General features: G+C 41.1%; 1 protein-coding gene across 1 annotated transcript in view; it reads left to right on the top strand.

Annotated features, from left to right (window-relative positions):
- The window catches only part of TEX11 (testis expressed 11), a gene marked incomplete at its 5' end in the record, with an annotated part of 34,920 nt that extends 20,786 nt beyond the window's left edge, over positions 1-14,134 (top strand). Inside the window, 13 exons of the mRNA XM_009881811.1 lie at positions 210-334; positions 1,087-1,172; positions 1,792-1,845; positions 2,541-2,581; positions 3,785-3,871; positions 5,477-5,547; positions 6,108-6,224; positions 7,360-7,432; positions 8,909-9,058; positions 10,084-10,192; positions 11,183-11,303; positions 12,878-13,042; positions 14,060-14,134. Coding sequence (XP_009880113.1) covers positions 210-334; positions 1,087-1,172; positions 1,792-1,845; positions 2,541-2,581; positions 3,785-3,871; positions 5,477-5,547; positions 6,108-6,224; positions 7,360-7,432; positions 8,909-9,058; positions 10,084-10,192; positions 11,183-11,303; positions 12,878-13,042; positions 14,060-14,134 — 1,274 coding nt within the window. The remainder of the gene's footprint in view (positions 1-209; positions 335-1,086; positions 1,173-1,791; positions 1,846-2,540; positions 2,582-3,784; positions 3,872-5,476; positions 5,548-6,107; positions 6,225-7,359; positions 7,433-8,908; positions 9,059-10,083; positions 10,193-11,182; positions 11,304-12,877; positions 13,043-14,059) is intronic.
- Positions 14,135-20,197: the final 6,063 nt, after the last annotated feature.

Here is a 20,197-nt window from a genome sequence, read left to right as displayed (position 1 = left end):
CTTTGGGCACCTCTCTAGGAAGAAATGCATCATTGTGGAGAAGTGCTGGTATGGTCAGGTTTTCTTGTCTTGGTTTTTCATATTAAAAAAAAATATAAATTATAGCCTTTCATAAGTCGTTTCTAAAGCCTCATTAAAACAGTAAGTTCCACCTTCCAATTGCTTCTATTAAAAAAAAAAAAATATTTTTTTCCCTGTGTATATTTCAGCTGTGGAAGCAGTTATTGAAATGGGGAAGCTAGCAGAAAAGCCATCTCAACGTGAAGACAAGCTGAGAGTGGATGAAAATACAGGCACTAACCTCCTGAGTTTAGCTGCCCAAATTGCTTTAGAGGTAGAGCAGATAACGTTGTCTTTTCTTTGCTTTATTGATATAAGTAGGACAGCTGTAACCTTTGTAACCTGGCCTACTTATAATATTTCTATGTATTTCATGCATTTCTAAGTATTTCGTGCTTCCGTGACCAAGGTCTCACTCAAATGTGTTATGTAATGCAAAGCAGAAATTGATTGCACATATAAAGAAATTGTATTTTTTAATATTTCTTCGGGAAAATAAAGGATTCTGAGTTACAAATGTTGGTATCTGGAAATGACATGGTGTGTTTCTATGAAATTCTCCTTATCAAAATGTTACGTCTTTTTCTGCCTCTGGGATTTGATCTTTGACGTGCTAGGGCGAACCTGTGTACAAAATACACGTAAGTTAGCGATGAAAGACTGAAAAGCCTCTTGTCCCTCCTGTTTGCCTCTTGGTTGGTGACTTGAGTGATATCTGAACTGGCTGATTACACTGGCATAATTAGAAGAGGCTTTTGGTTGCCTTTTAGGGCTTTGTTTATAGCACTGTAAGTTATGAAAGCCTTGCTAGCCTGTACCGATCTCTCCTTATGGTTTTCTCTTGACTCTGAGGCTCTTCTGTGCAGAGTCCTTTGTTCTTTTTCCTGCTCATAGACTGCACAGGCTTTTGGAATATGCTGTTGCTTTGGGGTTTTTTGTTGGTTTGTTTTGGTTTTTGTTTTTTTTTCTTTTGGTGGTAAATGAGGTAATGCAGTTTATACAAAACATACTCTAATTTATTTTCAGAATGAACAGCAAGTTGTGGCTATCAAGGCTTTGGAGTATTTATCTGAACATTTACAAGACTGCCGACAATTATTTGCAGCTTTAAAGTGAGTATTCAGTATATTTACAAGGAAAGAGAATTTTTTCTGTTTTCTTTTTGAAAAAGAATTTATTCTATTGAGGAAGGTGGAAAACAGAGTAGATGAAAGATTATTTAGCAGTCTTTTTGATGCTGCAGTTGTACGTCAAGCCTGAACTCTTAATATCTACAGATATTCCAAGTCTCTCCCAAGGAAATAGTATTAGTTGCTCTGAATTTTATGATTACATTGTGATTTAAACAGATGAGCAACAGTGACTCTAATGAGATTGCAACAATATATTTGGTGAAAATACCAGCTCGTTTTTATCCTCTGATGAAGTGATTGAAGTATTCCACCGTGTTTATAAAAACAAATATCATGAGACAGATGTGCTTAAAGTTACTTTGTTAAAGTACATTTATTTACTTACTATGACATGATTTAACAAAGTGATATACAAAATAAGGCAATAGGGTGGGAAATGGTATAGTCTTATTCTCAGTTTGACACTTCGAATTCTTCTGTGGGTTCCAGGGGCTGATAGCGTAAGGAAGAAAAGTGGAATACTTTCTGGAAAATTAGGGCAACGTAAACTTGTAAAAAAATTTCTTGTTTCTTCATTGCTTGTTTTTCTCATATTTAGATGTTTGGTTCGTCTCATGCTGTCAAAGGTCATGGCAGAAAATGAAGAAAAAAGGTGAGTCCATTTGCAAAATCATTTTCTTATGGTAGATATGTTGTACAAATGGTGTAATATTTTTTTTCTGGGCTTATTTTCCTGCAGAGTAATCAAGAGATTAGTTTTTATGCTAGTAAAAAGTCCACCCGTATGACTTCCCAACCTAACCTAATGACAGCATATAGGAACGTCTTTTCTACTTGGATAACCTTTCGTTTAAATATTTGCTCTTTGCCTTCCTCTTTTATTAATGCATAAGACTGGCAGGTGTTTCTGATGGGGAATGTGAGCTAAGCAACCTCTTTTAACTTTGACGCTAGGAAGTGATATCTTGCAGAAGTTCTGAGTGAGAACTTCAGAGTGAGGCCTCCCTTGCTGAAGACTAGCAACTTCACAAATGGCGTGTTGGGTTAGAAGCTGGAGAACTGTACTGCTGGATTTTGACTGTAAAGAAAACAGTGCAGTGACAGTGGGGTTTGAAGTTTAACCTGCAGCCCCAACGACCGAGAAAATCTCCTGCTGCACATCAATAAAACTTTTTGCAGGCCTTCAGTCCTCCTTCTGCACCTTCAAATGCTAGAAGTTTCTAATGCCTGAGAAGTTTGTCAGGGGAAGAACGATTATATCCACAATTATGGAGATGATGTATTCCAACATAAATAATGTGTTCTGCTGTAAACATTTTCTAAAACTTAATTTTTCCTCCATTCTAGAGATGAAGATATCAACTCAGTGATGACTTACTTGACCTTGGGTATGCTTTTGTTCTATTTACATTTTCTGTTGTTCTTCCATCTATGAACTTTTTATGATTTGATTAGGTCCCTGCCAACCAAGTGTTTAGACTCCTTATTTCAGTCTAGGTTCCCAACTTCCCACTGAAAGCAGTGCAAACACAATGGTGTTGTGAAGTTGGGACTCAGTGCTACAGGTTTTTGCTATGGAAAGCTTGCCTGCTAGTGTTGGAAAAACTGTTTCTAGTAAAGCCTGTACTTGAGAGCTTCTCTCAGACAAAGGGGTGCTTTCTTCTGGGGAGTTTCCATTTAGTCTTTCATAAGGCCATGCATGCAAACAACAGATATTTGGGTACAAGCCACAGCCTGGGTGACCTCAAGTGACAGTCTCCTACACTTGACTGCAGTGGCAGGAACAAAGTATCTTTAGTAGCAGGGCTACCACAAAAGGAAGAAGTTTGTTTTTGTCAGCTGAATTAACGGCGTAACTTTCTATTGGCATTAATTAAATGCCAATGGCAGTCTTTGCTGTTCTAGCTGTTTAAAAGGGAGCATTTTAAAAATTAAGTTAAGGCTTAGAAAACTGCAAGGAGTAATAGCAGATTGCTGAAAGATGGGAGAGGCTTGTCAAAATTGGTTTCCACTTTAAGTTGTGCTGTCCTGTGAAAAATAATTGGCTTGTTTGCATTGGAAAAGGTACTGGAGTTTTACTGAAGCCTTTTCTCCCTCTGAAGAAATACTTATTTTCCCTCAATGTTTTTTACCCCTCTTGTCCTGTCTTGGACAAGTCTTGGACAAGTTAATAAGATTGTAGAACTTTACACTAGCCATTGTTACTGCGACAAGAAGATGAGAATGAAGACTAGAATTAAATTAATTAAAGGTTCCTTGAAGAAAGGCCTCAAATCTGTTATTAAATTTAAAAACCCTTAACTTTTTGTGAAATTAAGTAAAAGTCCTCTGCATTAGACAGCAGTGTCAGTAAACTTTGAGGAGGCAGTACTTGTTGGCATCCGTATATATCTTATCTAACATGCTGTTTGAGGCACCTTTTGATTTTTTTTTTATAAGCCTCTCTGGTCAAGCGCGTTAGATTTAAGTTGTGTGAATAGCTCTTCGGCAGGAATTATATGGGAGTTTTGTAGTGTAGTTATTAGACTTGGAAATGTTTTTATTCTGCTCAGAAAGTGTTACTTATGTATTGAACAAGACATTTTCTGCAGCTCACAAGAGACTTGGTGAGTCTTTCACAGAAGAGAAATTTACAGGGGACATGAGGATCCTCGACGCTCACTGGTTTAGAAAAGTTGGTAGGTTGCACTCTCAAAATCTAAACTGAATCCCTTCCACCTCCACTTAGCCAGACCTTAAGGAAGAAAGAAGTGTTTAAAGATGTAGTAGATTTATAAAACTTGGCACCTTTGGCAGTTGCTGCTTTAACTGGTCTTAAAGTTCTCCTGCTGCATTTTCTCTCTTCTGAAACTATTTGATATGGCCCATATTTTAAGTCAGTTTTCAAGACAAATAATCACACAAGGTCTATTTGGCTGGTGGGATAGCTGCTACAATATTCCATTCACCACAGGAATTGTTGTATGTGTCCAGAGCTCATTTTTCTCTTTGTTAGCCCTTCACTACCAAGACTCTGTAACAGAAGTAAAATTGAAGATCAGGCAAATAGAAAGAATAATGCTTAATTTAGTATCTGAAAAAAAAAGTGCCTCTAAGAGCAATAAAAAAACCTTACTGCTGATCCTGCATATGCATATTCTCATGTAGACAAAATGAGAATTAGGAAGTTGAGATGAGTGCACTACTTTGATTGGTGCAGGACGAGCTTACCTCTGCCACCCAGGCTGGCTGTCTTCATTGGTCCCTTGAGTCAGCAGTCCTGGAGTTTGCCTTCGACTACAGTATATGAAATCTAAACAACAAACATCATAGATAAAGTGTTTCCTAGTGGGAAATGCAGCTCCCACAGAGCTGTCCTAAGCACTATCTGTAGCCTGTCTCTGGATCCTCATTTATTAGTCTCTGTTACACTGTTTTGTTAAAGAAGTCAGTGCATTTGCTGTCTGTAAATAAAAACATAAGCATAGTGTAAGGGGTTGAAGCAATTTTTCAAATTCTTGCTTCTGCCAGAGCATACAGAAGAGAAAATAGTTGAAATCAACAACAGCAGACACCTGCCATGATGGGCTTCTGCACACATCCTCACCATGTAGCCATGCTCTTAATAAAGTGGAGCAAAGGAGGGAGGGAAGTGGCTAAGGTCTAATACAGTAACAGGAGTGTGATTGGAATCTGTGGTGACCATGACCTTTCCAAGGCAGCATTCTCACTCACAGAATAAACAACTTGGAGACTACAAAATCATGTCCTAGGGAAGAAATTAACATGAAAGGTAGAATCTGCAGTGTAGAATATAATTGGGTCAGATTCTCATACATAAATCGTTTGATTTGCTTTAGATGGCTTATCCATTTACTAATCAGAATTGTGTGTTTAATTGCCATGCACTTCATCCTGCTGCAGTAAAATGGAGAATTATGTTGTTTTCCTTTTTTTTTATTTGTCTTGGCAATGTTCTTCAACACTTTTATTCAGATACTAATTTAGTTTACTAACATAAGAAAATGCTTCTTCCAATTTATGCCCTTGTGAGTAGGGTATGTGGTAGAATGGATACTTGGTTATGATGAAATTATTAAGACAAAATTTGAAAGCATGAATAAGCTATTTTAACAAATCACTAATAACAGTATTTCTTGCTGTTGTTAAATGAGCTGTTGATGATATTTTGAGAAAGAAATTGAATTGTGGAATGTGAGTTGCCTATTACTAGACATTAGATGGACATACCTGTAAGGTTGAAGATTTTTATTCTAGTCTCTATTTTTTTATGTCTTTGTTAGCTTGGAACTTAGCTGTACAGTTCAGGGGCTACCCTGAAAAGATGAGGGATTTCTTTCTACTGTCTTTCAAGGTATGTACTCTTGCTAAATAGTCTCTCTGATTGAGGAATATTGTCATCTGTCTAGTTCCGTTAGAAGTTACATCCAAGTATCAGCTGTCTCCGTAGAGACACTCTTGTATGCTCTAAAGATGGAGCACTTTTGTCAGGAGGAGACTGACTTGTAACACAAAATGTGAGCATTACTGTCATACTTTACATTCTGTTGCTTAAAAATGTCGTAAGAGACAGACTTCAATGAGAACTTTCTAAAATAAATGGATTCCGGTGTTTGGAAACTGTATAATTAATGCAAACATGTTAAGTACTTGAGTCTTAATCTCCATACAGAATTTCTACCAACACTGGCAGTTTTGTATGTATTTGTAGAGAGGGGAGTCCAACACTGTTTTACGCTTTATATTTAAGCAATCTTCATGTGTAATTGTACAAGTAAAATTGCAATATGAATATGTACTATTCATGACTGATTACTAGAAGTGTCATAGAGGACACTTAGCAATCATCTGTTCAGGAGCAAATTGCTTTATATGGGCAGAATTCTCATTACCTTTTCCTATTTTTGGTGTCAGTTGTCCCAGTTTTGTCCTTCTGACAAAGCTGTTCTAATTGCTCAGAAGACATGCCTGTTAATGGCAGCTGCAGTTGATCTGGAAATGGGGAGACAGCAAGTAACACCTTCTAAACAGGTAGGGCATTGCTCTGTTAACTGATTCTGTATGTATCAGTGCAGCATTTTTTTCTTTTGATTCTGAAGTCGTAGTTGTTTCACTCAGAACAGGATATTGAGAATGTAAGCACAGGAACCTTTCATAGTTAATTAGAATCAATGCACCTAGTGCTTTCCAGACAATTGTAAATATTGGATTTCTGTAAAGTAGTTCTGTTGATTTCAGTGGATTTTAACAGATTTATATCAGGAAAGGGTCATGGCGGGACCTCCTCTTAGAGGAATTTCAGTTTACCTTATATATTATGTAAGGAGTTTGCTGCTGAACATTGGTTGGTCAGGCAGATAATTAATGCATCTTTAGGATTAGGCCGTTGCTGAAAGTCGTTGGTTGTGATAAAGGTCACAATTTTTTTTTGTTATTTATACATACATCCTTTTTTGGGGGGTGTTGTACTTACTGTGGGAGAAGATTAAGGAAAATGTACAGTGGTTATGAAGGAAGTACGGAAGTCTGCTGTACAGCGATTGTTGTAGTAACTTACTTTTGTGGGGAGTAATGCACAGAAATTTGTGTTGTGGGATTTAGTGGCTTGTCAATTGCAATAGCACTATTTTATGCTTGGGAGGTAAAATAAATGGTGTCCCATAGGAACCCATGTGGTTCTTTCTGGACCAATGGAACCTTCAGTGTGAAGAGGCTTTGTCTGAGATACGGAGGTCTTGAAAAAGAGGGAGGAAAAAAAACCCCACCCCAAAACAGTAACTGGTGTAGATGATGTACTAATTAGACTGATTCTTAGTTTATTTTATAGTTAGGTATAAAGATCCTGTTAGTTGTGACATGTATATTCCTTTTGCTTTTAAAACTGTAGAATCATAGAATGGTTTAGGTTGGAAGGGACCTTAAAGATCATCTCATTCCAACCCCCTGCCCTGGGCTGGGCAGGGACACCTCCCCCCAGCCCAGGTTGCTCCAAGCCCTGTCCAACCTGGCCTTGAACACCTCCAGGGATGGGGCAGCCACAGCTTCTCTGGGCAACCTGCGCCAGGGGCTCACTGCCCTCACAGTAAAAATGTCTTCCTAATACCTAATCTAAATCTATGATACTCTAATCTATGACAAAAATAACTTCTTTGATTTTGTAAAATAGGCGGAACTTTTGACTCAGGCCCTTCAACATCTCCAGGCATGCAAGGAGATATGGAAAGTTCTGAAATTAACAGGTAAGCTGCAAAGCGTGTCTGTTCAGCACACATAACTCTTAGATTTAGTCACTGTATTCATGAAAAATAAAAGGCATATGAAACTGGTGTCTCAGCTGAAGAGTGTTGAAGCAGATACATGGCAATATGATAAGAAAAATTGACAAAGCCAACTACTGTTTTTTGTATGTCACTGCTTTTGTATGTCACAAGCTTTTTATTGTATAGGTGCTGTGAAGTATGGAACAACATTTCAGAATGAAGTTGGATTGACTGCTCTGTCTTAAATGTTAAGAAACTCCAAGAGTTTTGCTCTAGAGTGGAGTCGGTTTTGCACTGTCTTAATAGTTTTACTAGCCTCTTCCTGTATAAGGCATTTCAGTATACAGAAAGTCTTGCTACCATACTTTGAAGTGCCAAAGCCCATCCTCTGTTCCCTGACTATTCCATGTAAATTTAGATCAGATATTACTGGAGGCTGGCATGCTTTCAGCTGACAGCTGAGACGCTGACTGACTGTTGGCCTGCAGGATGCATTCTTCACTATTTTGGTAGTACATTGGTAGAAAAATCCCATTAGGTATTCCTTGTCTGGCCTGTGGTCTGGTTTCTTTGCAGTTATAGGTTTGGGACACTGTGGAGTTTCCATTGTAAGTATTTAGCTTTTGTCAAGAAATTTACTTGCTGATTTTTTATCCCCTTAAAATTTCAGAATGAAAGGTTCATTGTATGGCCTGGATTTGGGATTCTTTTTGCCCTTTTTGCACTGAAGGCAAGATAACTCAGGAAGACTTCTTCGCTTTTAATTTTCCATCCTTAAAATCCCAAGGGGTTGATTGTCTCAGGACAGTGACATATTAGAGTTTCTCCTGCAGAGGTTTGTGGAATGGTAGCCTGGTGCTTCCTCTACTACTTCACTAAACCTTGACCAATGTGTAGACAAGTCTGTTGCTCTGGAGGAACCTGAGAATGTCTTTCAAGACTAAAGGTCTTTGTGATAGTTCAGTAAAGGGTTGTTTGGGATTTGTATCAGGTTTACACCTTCCTAGCAGTTCTACTCTTCTCCCACCCTTCTTCTGCTTTAAGGATTTCCTGAGGGCTTTTTGAGGGGACAAGCCCTATAGAAAAAGTTTGAAGCTGATGATAACTTCTTGCATATACTGACCTTCTGAGCTGGTGGCCTTCTGTTCCCTCTTTTACCTGTGGCTTCCCTAGTAGCTATTGCCTTGCCTAGGAGGCTTGCATGAATTTAGACAATTACAGACAATCCGGGTGGGATTTTTTTGGCAGGGGGAGGCATGATGGTTGGTGGGGTTGTGCTTTGGACGTCTGAGGTTTCGGTCCAAGACTGCTTCATAGTCCCACTTGCTCTACTGTTAAATCTGAGTACCTTCGTGGCTTTCCTGCCTGTTGGAAGCAAAATTTATACCTTATGGTACACTATGTGGCTTTCAGAAAATGAATCGTTACATACAGGCAATTCTGTCTCTTCTGTAGGAGATTTTGCTAAAGACCCAACAGACACATTGTTGCTGCTTTATGAATTTGAAGCAAGATCCAAGCTGAATGATCCAACACTCCACAACCTTATGGAGTCAACGTGGGAGCAACCACAAATAGAGGTCAAGACACTAGAAATCATTGCATGTAAGGACTGCATTTGTACTTTCATAGTTCTTCAAGTCATGAAAAACAGCTTTTGTTGCCCTTCCTGTTCATTTGGGGTAACCAGGATTATCATGTATTGTGCAGCATGCAGAAAATGGGTCTAACCATATATATTTTGTCCTGAAGCAAAGATGTTTAGAATCTCAGCAACATTATGAGATCTGTATTTTGAAATCCTGTATTACATGGATGATGAGCCAGAAATTTGCTACATCCTTCTGTGTCTAGACCCTGAGGCATTTGTATACGTTGTGAGTCTGGAAAAGATTATTCAGATAAACTTTTACAAACTCCAAACTGGCAAAGGCCAGAGAATGACCCGAGCTGATTCATGCCCCACTACAGAAGTTTTAGGATGTGGACATTGGATAGATATGCAGTTTCAATTTAAAGATAGTGTAGTTAATTTTTAAATAGCACTTCTCTATGCTGTACCATACTTTCATCAAAAAGTTCTAGTCACGCCTCCTTGAGAATCTAGAGTAGGATCCAAGGAAGATGAGTAAAATTTAAAACTACCATGGCAGATCTTTGGAGGGGATTCTGTAGGATTGCATAAACACTTACTTATCTCCCTTGTCTTGAGGGATTATGTAGCTGGGCTTGGAAACACCATACTGACATCCCACTCCTGCCTAATTTTTCCATCTAAATTTTCATGTTTAAGGAGACAAACAAAACAATGCTCTTTACTTTAGACACTACCCCCTTGCCCCTGATATTTTTAGGTTACTGCTCCAGAAGTAAACAGCAGTAAGAGTACTTGTAAATTATGAACTCTACTGTGCTTCTGCCTTGTAGTCCTCATTGATGATGTGCACAGTGAGAAGGTACCAGAGAAGCACTAGCTTGTGCCCAGCCCAGGCATCCAGGCATTAAGCAAATCTCTTTTCAGTTGTTTATCACAAGGGATCTGGCAACGTGCTGTAGTTTATTTTAGTGACCAATGAGATTAAAGTCTGGCTCCAGTCATTTCTTGTTCTCTTCTTTCTTTTGCTTTTAAGCATTAGCAATGGAATCTCCAGCTCGGTATCCTGTGCTGTGTAAGAAAGCTCTCAAGAGTGCACTAAACCTTCACAGAAAGCAGGCTGTCATTGATGCTGTGAAATTTAGGTTAGTATTATCACATAGCTTTGCCATGAGCCTGTGACTGGAAATACTGCTAGGGAATAAAGCCTACAATTTGGAAAAAAGTGGATTTTAGCTTATGTGCAGGGTTCTGCTTCTTGCTGGCCAGCCAATGTACCTCTCAAGTATGACTGTCTAATGGATGTGTTAATTGCAATTTGTTTACTTGGCATATTTTCTGAAACAATCATATTTCCAATAAATGAGTCTATTGAGGAAGGAAAATGAAAATTGGATCCAGAAGAGGTCTGGCTGTTTCTTGTGAGGAAGGCGTTCATTTCTAATGTTACCCTGCAGTAGTGAATTAGGTATTTCAAAGACAATGAAGCGAAGAGAAATTAAGGGCTGAGAAGAAAGCTATGAGTTGTAAGTTAGTGATATGATGCTATAGCACATATGTGATTTATTTTGCTGGGTAACAGCTGGACCTTATGGAATCTGAAGAACAACCTGGTGTGTGTCTGCTTTGCACACTTGTATCCCATAAAGGATTTTTTTTGTCCTTTCTGAATTCTTTGCAGTAACCACTGAGCAAAGGCAACTGTTAATACTGCCTTTCTTACTTCACAGTGAGAAAGACAGACCTGTTTTCAGAAACCATGTATTTGTTTCTGATTTTCTGAGGATGCTGACTACTTAGTTCTTGTTGGTGAAGTTAGAAAAGGTACTTCTTCCTCGCTGTCATATCCTAGAAAATATTATGTCTTTTCTTCTGTGTTACTTTAGAGCCCAGCAATGAAAATAATGAAGTACTTGCTGCTCTTGGCTCTCTTTTTGCATGGTTTGTGGGAATGAGATCTGATACGAGGAAAATGTATGTTTCTGCTACAAGAATGTGAGTGTAGTAAGCACCAAGGTGGACATGTCTGTCTGACAATCATAGAGACATAAGTTAGTGTGCTGCCAATACTAGAAAGTAGCTGTTTGTGCACATGGTATTTAATGTTTCTTCTTTTGCTCTGCTTCAATTCTCAGCAAATGCTTACGTAGTTTAATTAATCTTTCTTTGCCGACTGGATTAACGGACTTGGATGCCTGTGTACTGCAGGAGGTGTGGGACTACTTTGAAGATGCTCTGAGTGTAGTCAGCAGCACAGTAAGTTGAACAGGAAAATAAGAGATTAGGCGATGATCTTGAGAACATTTAAAACATGTTCTCATCAGACTGAGAATAATTAGTAGACTGAACATTATATAGTGTTATATAGTGGAGCAGCTAAAACTTCTTCAGTAAAATATACATAAGATATTTATGACTGAATTATTAATTTCCCTGGATTTTGTAAGGGCTTTTAAAGAGACATTTAAGGCCAAATTTTCAGTGCCTATTTTAGAAACATCTTGAGTTAGAACATCCATCTTTGTTTCTCCTGCTTTCTAAATTCTTACGCTGAATATGTTTTTTTTAAATGCATTTTACTTTTCCAGATCACTTTAAAGCTGGCAAAAATTTGGATGCCAGTCTTGCTTTTTTCTCAGCCCTGTTTTGTTAAATGTATTTGGGAACTTACTACATTCCTGTTTTTTCCAGATAACTTAGAACTACATTCCTGTGCTGTTAGTACTTCTGGCACCACGTGCCTTGTTTCTGTGAGGACAAGTATATGGAGAATAAAATCTTTCTTTCAGTAAGCATTTCTGCTGCTCCTTTTAGGCCTGAAGCATAATGCTGTGCAGTGAAGGCAGTTCCCTGTAGAGAATTAGAATTTCATAGGTAAAAATCAGTTAAGGAGTATTCCTCTTCAGGACTAATGAAACCAATACTATGTTTCATAACTTCATTCCATTGCATGGCTGTTTCTTTAGTCAGGTCTGAATGTATCATTTTTTTATAAAAGTGGCATAAAGATACACTGTTCCTGAGATCACCCCAAAAAAAGAATGTGTCTGCATTCATGCCTGCCTTTCACCAAAGTTGTCATCTATAACTTTGATAACATTCTTGTTGAGGGATACAAATGAGATGTTAATGTGGACTGATACTCATAACAGCAAAATTTCACAGTGCAAGAAGGATTTCTTTAGCAGTCTTGCTCGTGGCAGCAGGTACTAATTGGTGCCATGCTAGGAGAAGGATATTGGGGCATCACATCAGTACATTATCAGTTAGAAAGCTGGTACACTGCTTATGATTTATACCTCCTATTCAGAAATGGGTGATGCAGTTCAGAAATTCACTCTGGGCCCTCTTACTTAGGATGAGAAATATCTATCAAAGAGGGAAAAGAAGTCCTTCAAGCCATTGCCACAGTGCATAGGGAAATTCTGAAGACCTAAGAACTGTTCTTCTAATCTGTAGTGAGCAACTGCCCTGCTATTCAGTGCTGTTTGGATGAACTGGCAGCAAGTTCAGCCTGGCTGCAGATAGACTGTTGGAAAGCATACTTCCATTCTAGCATCGCTTCCAGTCCCACAGAATTGTGTTTTCTGACCTACCAATAGGTCATTGCAACATGACTTACCCATGTTGGAAACAGGCTGATTGACGGTAGTGCAGATGAACTGTGAAGTACAGGATGGCTCTGAAGAATTGCCCTTTGCTTAGGAGGAAAAAAGAAACCCAACTGCTTTCCCACCCCAAAACTAAACTCTAATGCACTCTTGACTTGTCAGGTTTAAAGTGAAGAGTCCATTTTCTGATGAGCTGCTGCTTCTTGTTTGCTACTCCAGGATGCTTACCCAGAGATGGAGATCCTTTGGTTGATGACAAGAGCCTGGAATACAGGAATATTTCAGTATACTGTTGGTAAATATAAGGAAGCTGAGCAGTGGTGTGGATTAGGAATGCGTTTCCTCAATCACTTAGGATCTCTGAAGAAAAGCTATGAAGGCCACGTAAGTGTAAGCAAGTGGATTTGAGGATGTGGAATTGGATGTCTGGTCTGACTTTGCGATATGGATCTGGGTGAAGAATCCACTGTGGATAATCTTTAAACAGTTTCAGGAGCAGCATGGTACCTAAATATTTTGGGGGAGCTTGGTGCCGAAAGACTTTTTCAAAGTGAGGCCAAAAAAGTTTTGATAGCCATTAGAAAGAGTAATGTAGTGTCTGGAAGGATCATGTAGATGGCTGACTGGAAATAAACTTCTATTTGTGGCCATGGGAGAACGCTTGTACCTTGCCTGCTTTCACTAAAGTCAAGGTGCTGTGCCAGTTTACTTAAATCAGGTGTTGCATGAATACTTTCAAGCTTGGTTTCTAGTATAACCTGAAGTCTTATAAATGGGGTTAAGCTGATGTGAATAAAATCATTAAAGCCCATCTTTTCAGGTGTAGCTTAGCCACTTCCTGTGAGAGAGAAATTTCAGGGCTAGTACCCCTGTAGAAAGCAACTACGCTTTTTCTTACTCTGTCACAAGCAAGCTGCTCTCTGCAATTTTTGACTGGTTCTCCTCCCCTGAACTGCAACACAGCGCAGCCTGTCTGGTGTACACAGTCATCATGCAGTCTCTCATCCATGAGCTGGGCAATCAAGAGCTGGTTGCAACTTTTATACCGCTTTAAGTACATCAGTTCAGACAATAAGAATTGAGATCACTCCCTTCCAACCTCAACCATTTTGTGAATGGGTTCATTCACTGATGTAAGACTCAACTATAAACTATGCTTTATGTTGGTATAAGTAAACCCACCTTTGTTAGATTGCACTGATTTAACTATTTTTTTCTTAAACCACTGTATTTAAATCTGTGCCAAATCTTTACATCAATCGGAAATTTGAGGTTTAGAAGCTGGTGGTAGCCTCCCACCTGTTCCCTCGCTTCTGTTCCCTGTCACTTTGTTGTATTATCTGGTTGAATGATACAACTTACTCCATCCTTGTTGACAACTATGGTGCTTATATTCTCCAGATGATTGGTCTTTATAGTGAAGTTCTGGACAAATTGGACAGAGCAAAAGGGTTTCTTCCAAATGAAGAAGAATAAAGACAGCCACAACCGCAAAAAAGGAGGACAGCGGTCTCTCTTGCAAATGTTCTGCTGAATGAAAGAGGCTGTCAGCTCTGCGAAGGCGTGGGGTCATGGGAGCAGTGGAAGAGAAACCAGGATGTCCTTCTTGTTGGCAATTCAGTTATGTACTTTTTAGGAAGTGTTTATTAAATAAATGTAATTGTTTCCCCTTAGGAAATAATTTTCATTCTCTGGAGCTATATAACAGTTAGAAATAAATACTTAACTTTTTCATGAGATGTGTCTGGTGTTGTGTAACAGGTTGGTTTAGAAAACTGATTTTAGTAGCAAGTGGCAACAAGAACAATAAAAGTATTCCAAGACCAGGCATCTCCTCTGGATGCCATAGCTGCCTTGCTATGTAAATATTTATCAGATTGTTTAGTTTTCTGTCCGTTTCAGTATGGACAAGAATTCAGAGCTGTTTGCCAGTTTCACAGTTTAGTTAGAATAAAAAAGAGCAGGTACTGTTTAGCTCACAGAAAAAGCTAAAGTTTTGACTTGGTAGTGCTGTTTACAGACTGGTAACTGTAACACAGCAGTCACAGTTCAGCATGAAATCCCCCCATATCCACATAAAAACACAGACTGGTGAATGGACGGATCTTAGTGCAGCTGGATTGAAGAGAGCTCTCCCACCTGAAAGTCAGCGTGGGTATTGAGGATTGTGGAGAGGTGGAGTGGGGTTAAGAAACTTTAATTACTTACATACAACTGTTGCTGTTTCACTGGCAGGTTCAGAAGTCAGAAAATACATGGCCTGAGTGTCGTCTTCTATACTGTAGCACAGATGTGCTCCATGACACCTTTTGGTATCCTACCTCCAGGGGACGAATTGTGGTTGCATTCTACCTGCATACAAGCATGAGGCCACGCATCTTCCATTGTGCCCAGCCCTTCTCTGGAAGGAAGCAGAGGTGACTGGAGTGGGACGGAGCACCAGTGCACTCTGATAAAGCCCTTCGAGTGCTTGGGGACCAGTACTGTGGGTTCTAGCAGAGCCTATACTTAGTATAGGAGTTTTTCTTTTTAAAAAAATAATAAACTAATAGGCTGATAGGGTGCTTGAGCAAGAAACGCAGACTCAGGCTGTCCGTTGCTTGCTTAGAAGATGAGGTAGTGACCGTAGCTGGTGGATGTACACTGATGGCTTTTCAGTTGGGGCTGCTGCATTATAGTAAGCAGGTCCAAGTAAAGATGGTCTTTTGTGTGACAGATCACATACATTTGCATGATCTATAACTGGGCATACATCCTATAAGTGGATTCTTTTGCTGTTTCTTTAAGAGGATATTCAAGCACCCTGAGGAACACTGTAACAGTCATTTCAGGTCCTCTGGTTTGCTTACTGGAGAGCTAAAGTGTTCTGCTGCTTATTCTTTACAGACGTTACACAGAAGACAGGGCTGATGGACAGCAGAATCTTTCAGCTGTAAGATCATCTGGTTTGAGATTAAGACTTATTTAATTTTGTTTTTAGTATTTAAAAGTATATATTTTACCTAGAACCAGATTATTAAAGCCTTTTCAGACAGAGGACATGGCCCCTAACAGCAGGATTGTGGCTGTAGAAAAGACGAAATTGCATTAGTTGCAGTCCATTCTGAAAGCCTGACATGCTCTGGAGGAAGAACTTCGTAGTGTGGTCAGTGCAGTGGTCAGGGCCAGGAAGTAAATAAAATGTCAGCTGCAGTGCAGTCTCTATCTGTGCTCCATGTTTGCCTTTTTTCATAGTCTGAGTAAACCAAATATTAGCGGTTTCTGCTTTATTGTGTGCAGCAGGCACCGCTTTGCATCCTATGGCTGAAGCTGGAAACCAGCCTTTAGCATAGCTGCCCCATCCTGGTGCAGGGCCTCCAGGCGCATGCAGGCGCATAATTGAGTGTGGCATTTACAGCAACACGGAGCAGGAACATAGTGTACTCAGTGCTTTGCGGTACTGCACAGGTAGTGTGAGAATGGGACTCCCTGAAGGAGTGAATTATATTGATGGTGGCAACCAGGGAAGCATGGGGAAGTGTACAGGCTCTGGTGCCTGTGGCAGCTGGATTCTGGGTGCTGCACTGAGACTGGTGCTGCCTGAGCCGTGCCCCTGTTTGTTGTGAAGTGTCCTGTTGCTCTGCAGGCTCCGCTAGCCAGATCTGTGTGTTGGTAGGAACAGGAAGTTTTGGAAAACTTTTATTTCTGCTTATTTGTGGAATATGTATTCCTGCTTATTCCTGTGGAATTTTATTCCTGCTTATTTGTGGAAATAAGCAGGATGCAAAGATGAAAGCAAAAAATAATGACATTCAGCTGGAGGTTATGTACTTGTTCTTATTCCTGAGGTCTACCACAGGGCCTTTATTCTTCCAGCTGAGGTAGTATAAGCAGCGTTAGCTACTTCCACTGTACTTCAGTGGTGTTCCGCTTATGGTACCCAGACAAAACACACAGGCTGCTTGATGCAGAGGGCTCCTGTGAGACACACATGGGAGGGTGGGTCTGTTTAGAGTAAATACTCCATTTAGTGCGCTCAGGTCTAATTTGGATCTCTGTGGATCTCTGTTTAACTAAGAAACACCTTTGAACTCATAAAAAGCCAGGCGTCAAATGTCACATAAAATTCTTTTGGAGTCACAGTTTTGGAGATGTATGCTGCATCACGTTACTGCAGGGACTCTGAACAATGCCACAGAGTCAAAGGTATCCATTGCTGCCTGTATGCCTTGGTGCCTGCCGGGCCAACTTTAATTATTGTTCGCAGTTCTGACTTGCACAAATGCAAACAGGTAAAGGTGTCACACCAGATGAGAAGGTCATGTTTGCCCAGTAAGTGTAGCAGGTAATTACATACCACCATAGAAGGCAGCAAGCATTAAATGTGTTTTGCCTACAGCTGGAATTGTTTGATTTTTTTTCCTTGGAGATGCTTGGTTTGATTTCTTTTATGCTACAGACTTTACTAAGGAGTCCAGATCAGATCAGTTACAGACACTCTGGTGATAGTACTTCTCATCTCTTCGCTACACATTTTTGCATTGTACATTTTATTCCAGGTGTAGTATTGACCATAGGTTTTAAGTAGGGCAAGAATTCCTCTCCTAGTTGAATCAGACCTTAATTAGCTGGCTTTCCAGTGACTGTTCCCAAGAGGTAGTTTGCGTGCAATCACTCTGCTTTGCAGGTGTTTGTGCGCTGACTTTGCTGGTGTCACGCTGGTCCAGGGCTTGTTTGGCTAGGCTAAATGTTGCTTTATAGTTCAGTAGCCCAGCTGTGGGATATAAATCTTTTTAAATCAGCAACAGCTGACCTGGAAAAAAAAAAAAATAAATCAGGGCTGCTCATTCCTCCCCTAGTCTTCTCTTTTTGTTGATCACTCTTTCGTTGCAGCGTCGTTTCAGCTGAGTCTGGGTGCTCAGCCTGAGATGTTAAGAGATTGCTCCAGAGGGTGGCATTGCAGCAGTAGTTTCTGATTTACACATCATTGTGGAAGCTACCGGGTGAGCTGGACGCTTGCTCTGTAACTGCAGAGTTCCTCCTTGCTTCTGAGAAGACAAATGTATCCTCTAGGGCAGTAGTTCACAAATCTCCCCCCTTTACCTTGTCCCTATTTTCTACCTTGTTGGATAATTTCTTAACTGTTTGGGAAGCAGCAGCAATCTAGAGGCACAAGGAAAATGCAATGTGACTTGGAGAATGGGTCCAGGGAGAGGGTATTTTTACCACTGAGCCAACTAGGAATGTGGCTGCAGGGAACCTGCCTGGGAAAAAAGACTTGCTGAGAAGAGTCTGGGAGTGGGGCAGAGCAGAGATAACAGAGCCGTAGGTGCTGAGCCCTGGAGCCCCTTCTGCCACCTTTCAGCCAGGGGTGCCTGCACTTGGAGCACTGGCTCTCCAGTGGCTTTCCACTTGCGATGCACCTCGGGCCACCTCCCACCATACAGTTTGAGAAGACCTTCGCTGTTGTTAATGTTGTGGCTGCACTGAGCATTCCGGAGAGGCAGGAAGGAAGAGGGGCTGGTCTGGCCACTAGCACTTAGGTTTGAAGCCATCACAGTAATCGGAAATCAAGGTAATTGGAAGAGGGGTGAAGCTCATTAGAGGATACTTTTGTCAAGTAGCTGGCAGTTGACCTGGCTGGCAGGGTGAGGGAGGGGATTCTGCCCCTCAACTCTGCTCTGGGGAGACCCCCCTGCAGTGCTGCCTCCAGCTCGGGGGCCTCTGCACAGGAGAGACACAGACCTGTTGGAGCGGGGCCAGAGGAGGCCCCGGAGATGCTGTGAGGGCTGGAGCCCCTCTGCTGGGAGGACAGGCTGGGAGAGTTGGGGGGGTTAAGTCTGGAGAAGAGAAGGCTCCGGGGAGACCTTAGAGCCCCTTCCAGTCCATAAAGGCGCTCCAGGAGAGCTGGGGAGGGACTCTTGATCAGGGAGGGGAGCCGTAGGACGAGGGGGAACCATTTTAAACTGGAAGAGGGGAGATTTAGATTAGACATTGGGAATAAATTCTTGACTGTGCGGGTGGTGAGCCCCTGGGGCAGGCTGCCCGGAGAAGCTGTGGCTGCCCCATCCCTAGAGGTGTTCAAGGCCAGGTTGGACGGGGCTTGGAGCAACCTGGGCTGGTGGGAGGTGGCCCTGCCCAGGGCAGGGGGGTTGGAACGAGATGATCTTTAATGTCCCTTCCAACCATTCTATGAAGTACGGCACTGGAACTAAGGGAGGAAATACCACCATCACCCTGGTGGTGAGCTGAGTGTGGCCCCCAACAAGCTTCCCCTCATCCCATGGTGCTCCTGTTTGCTGCACCATTAACAGATGCTGCACTGACTGACCCAAACAATTTAGGAGTTTTTAACCCTAAGGAAAAACATGAAAGTCAAACAATGTGATCCTCCTTTTGGAGGCAAGGGATGTAAATAAACACTAAATTTCAGGGGGTACCTAAGGATTCTTCAAGGAAAGAGACACCTTTAACATAATGATAACTTTGCCTGCTTCACAGCAGCTGCTTCAGTGCCATGAACCCTGCTGTTACAGCCTGAGGAAAGCGGAGAAGAGCAGTCCTGGAAGGTGATGCTGCCAAGCATCATTAGCAAGAAAAGCTGTATCCAAGACAACTGTCCAGGTGCCTGCGTCTTAGGCACCAACAGGGAGAAAATTTTTGAGAAAACTATTACTAAATTCCTTTACAACCCCTCTTCCAGGAGCCTCACAGATTCGGTGCTCCTCTGCTTAACAAGGGCCAAGACAGTTAATTAACTAGAGCTGCAGGCAGAAGCATAGACATGTTTCTCTATGGTACAAGCAGCTTATAGTCTAATTTTCTAGAAGTGTCTGAGGGCAGATTAGTTTCATGCCTGTTGCAGGCAGCTGTAGCAGGACATCTTGGCAGAGAAAAGGTCCCCCTCCTCACACTTCTCAGTGAGACAGGACCATGAACAGGAAATGCTCTGCTGTCATACAGTCCAGAAGGACATTGCTAAGGTCCTGGTAGGCAGAGCAACTTGTGCTTAACCAGAAAAATAGCTCCTTAAAAAGCTTCAAAAGAGCAAGTTCTTCTTTCCCTTCGTGCCACCTTTATTCTCTTAGCACATGGGTTACTTTTCCAGTGGTTGTCAACACCTTACAGGAATGGCATGATTTATTTGAGAATACAACCCCACATCCCTCTCCCCACTGGAACCTTAGTGTTTCACTGTCAGAGCAGATGAAGACGACACATCATGGATTGTCTCGGGAGGAGTGGCTGCAGATCCACATACTGCAACTCAAGAGTTATTGGAACTCACTCTGCGGTCGGGACAAAAGCCTGGCAGCTGCCGTGGCAGCTGTTAACGGACACTGTTGTTGTGATGCTTTACATCAACAACTTCATCATTCCAAATCCATCATTGTATAAGGAAACAGTTTGATCTTGGGGAGTGGGAATGCTCACATCAGAGCTGCTTGGGAACTGTTTAATCTTCCAGTGTTTTAAGGACAACCACCACCACCAGACTGTTGATCTCATCAGTTAAAGGAGTTTCTAAACTATTTTATTTGTCCAGTGAGTTTCATAACC

The sequence above is a fragment of the Charadrius vociferus genome, unplaced genomic scaffold, assembly GCF_000708025.1.
Source record: "Charadrius vociferus isolate BGI_N301 unplaced genomic scaffold, ASM70802v2 scaffold472, whole genome shotgun sequence".
NCBI classification, from domain to species: Eukaryota; Metazoa; Chordata; class Aves; order Charadriiformes; family Charadriidae; genus Charadrius; species Charadrius vociferus.
Note: the sequence above shows the minus strand (reverse complement) of the source record. Positions and strands in the feature narration are given on the sequence as shown.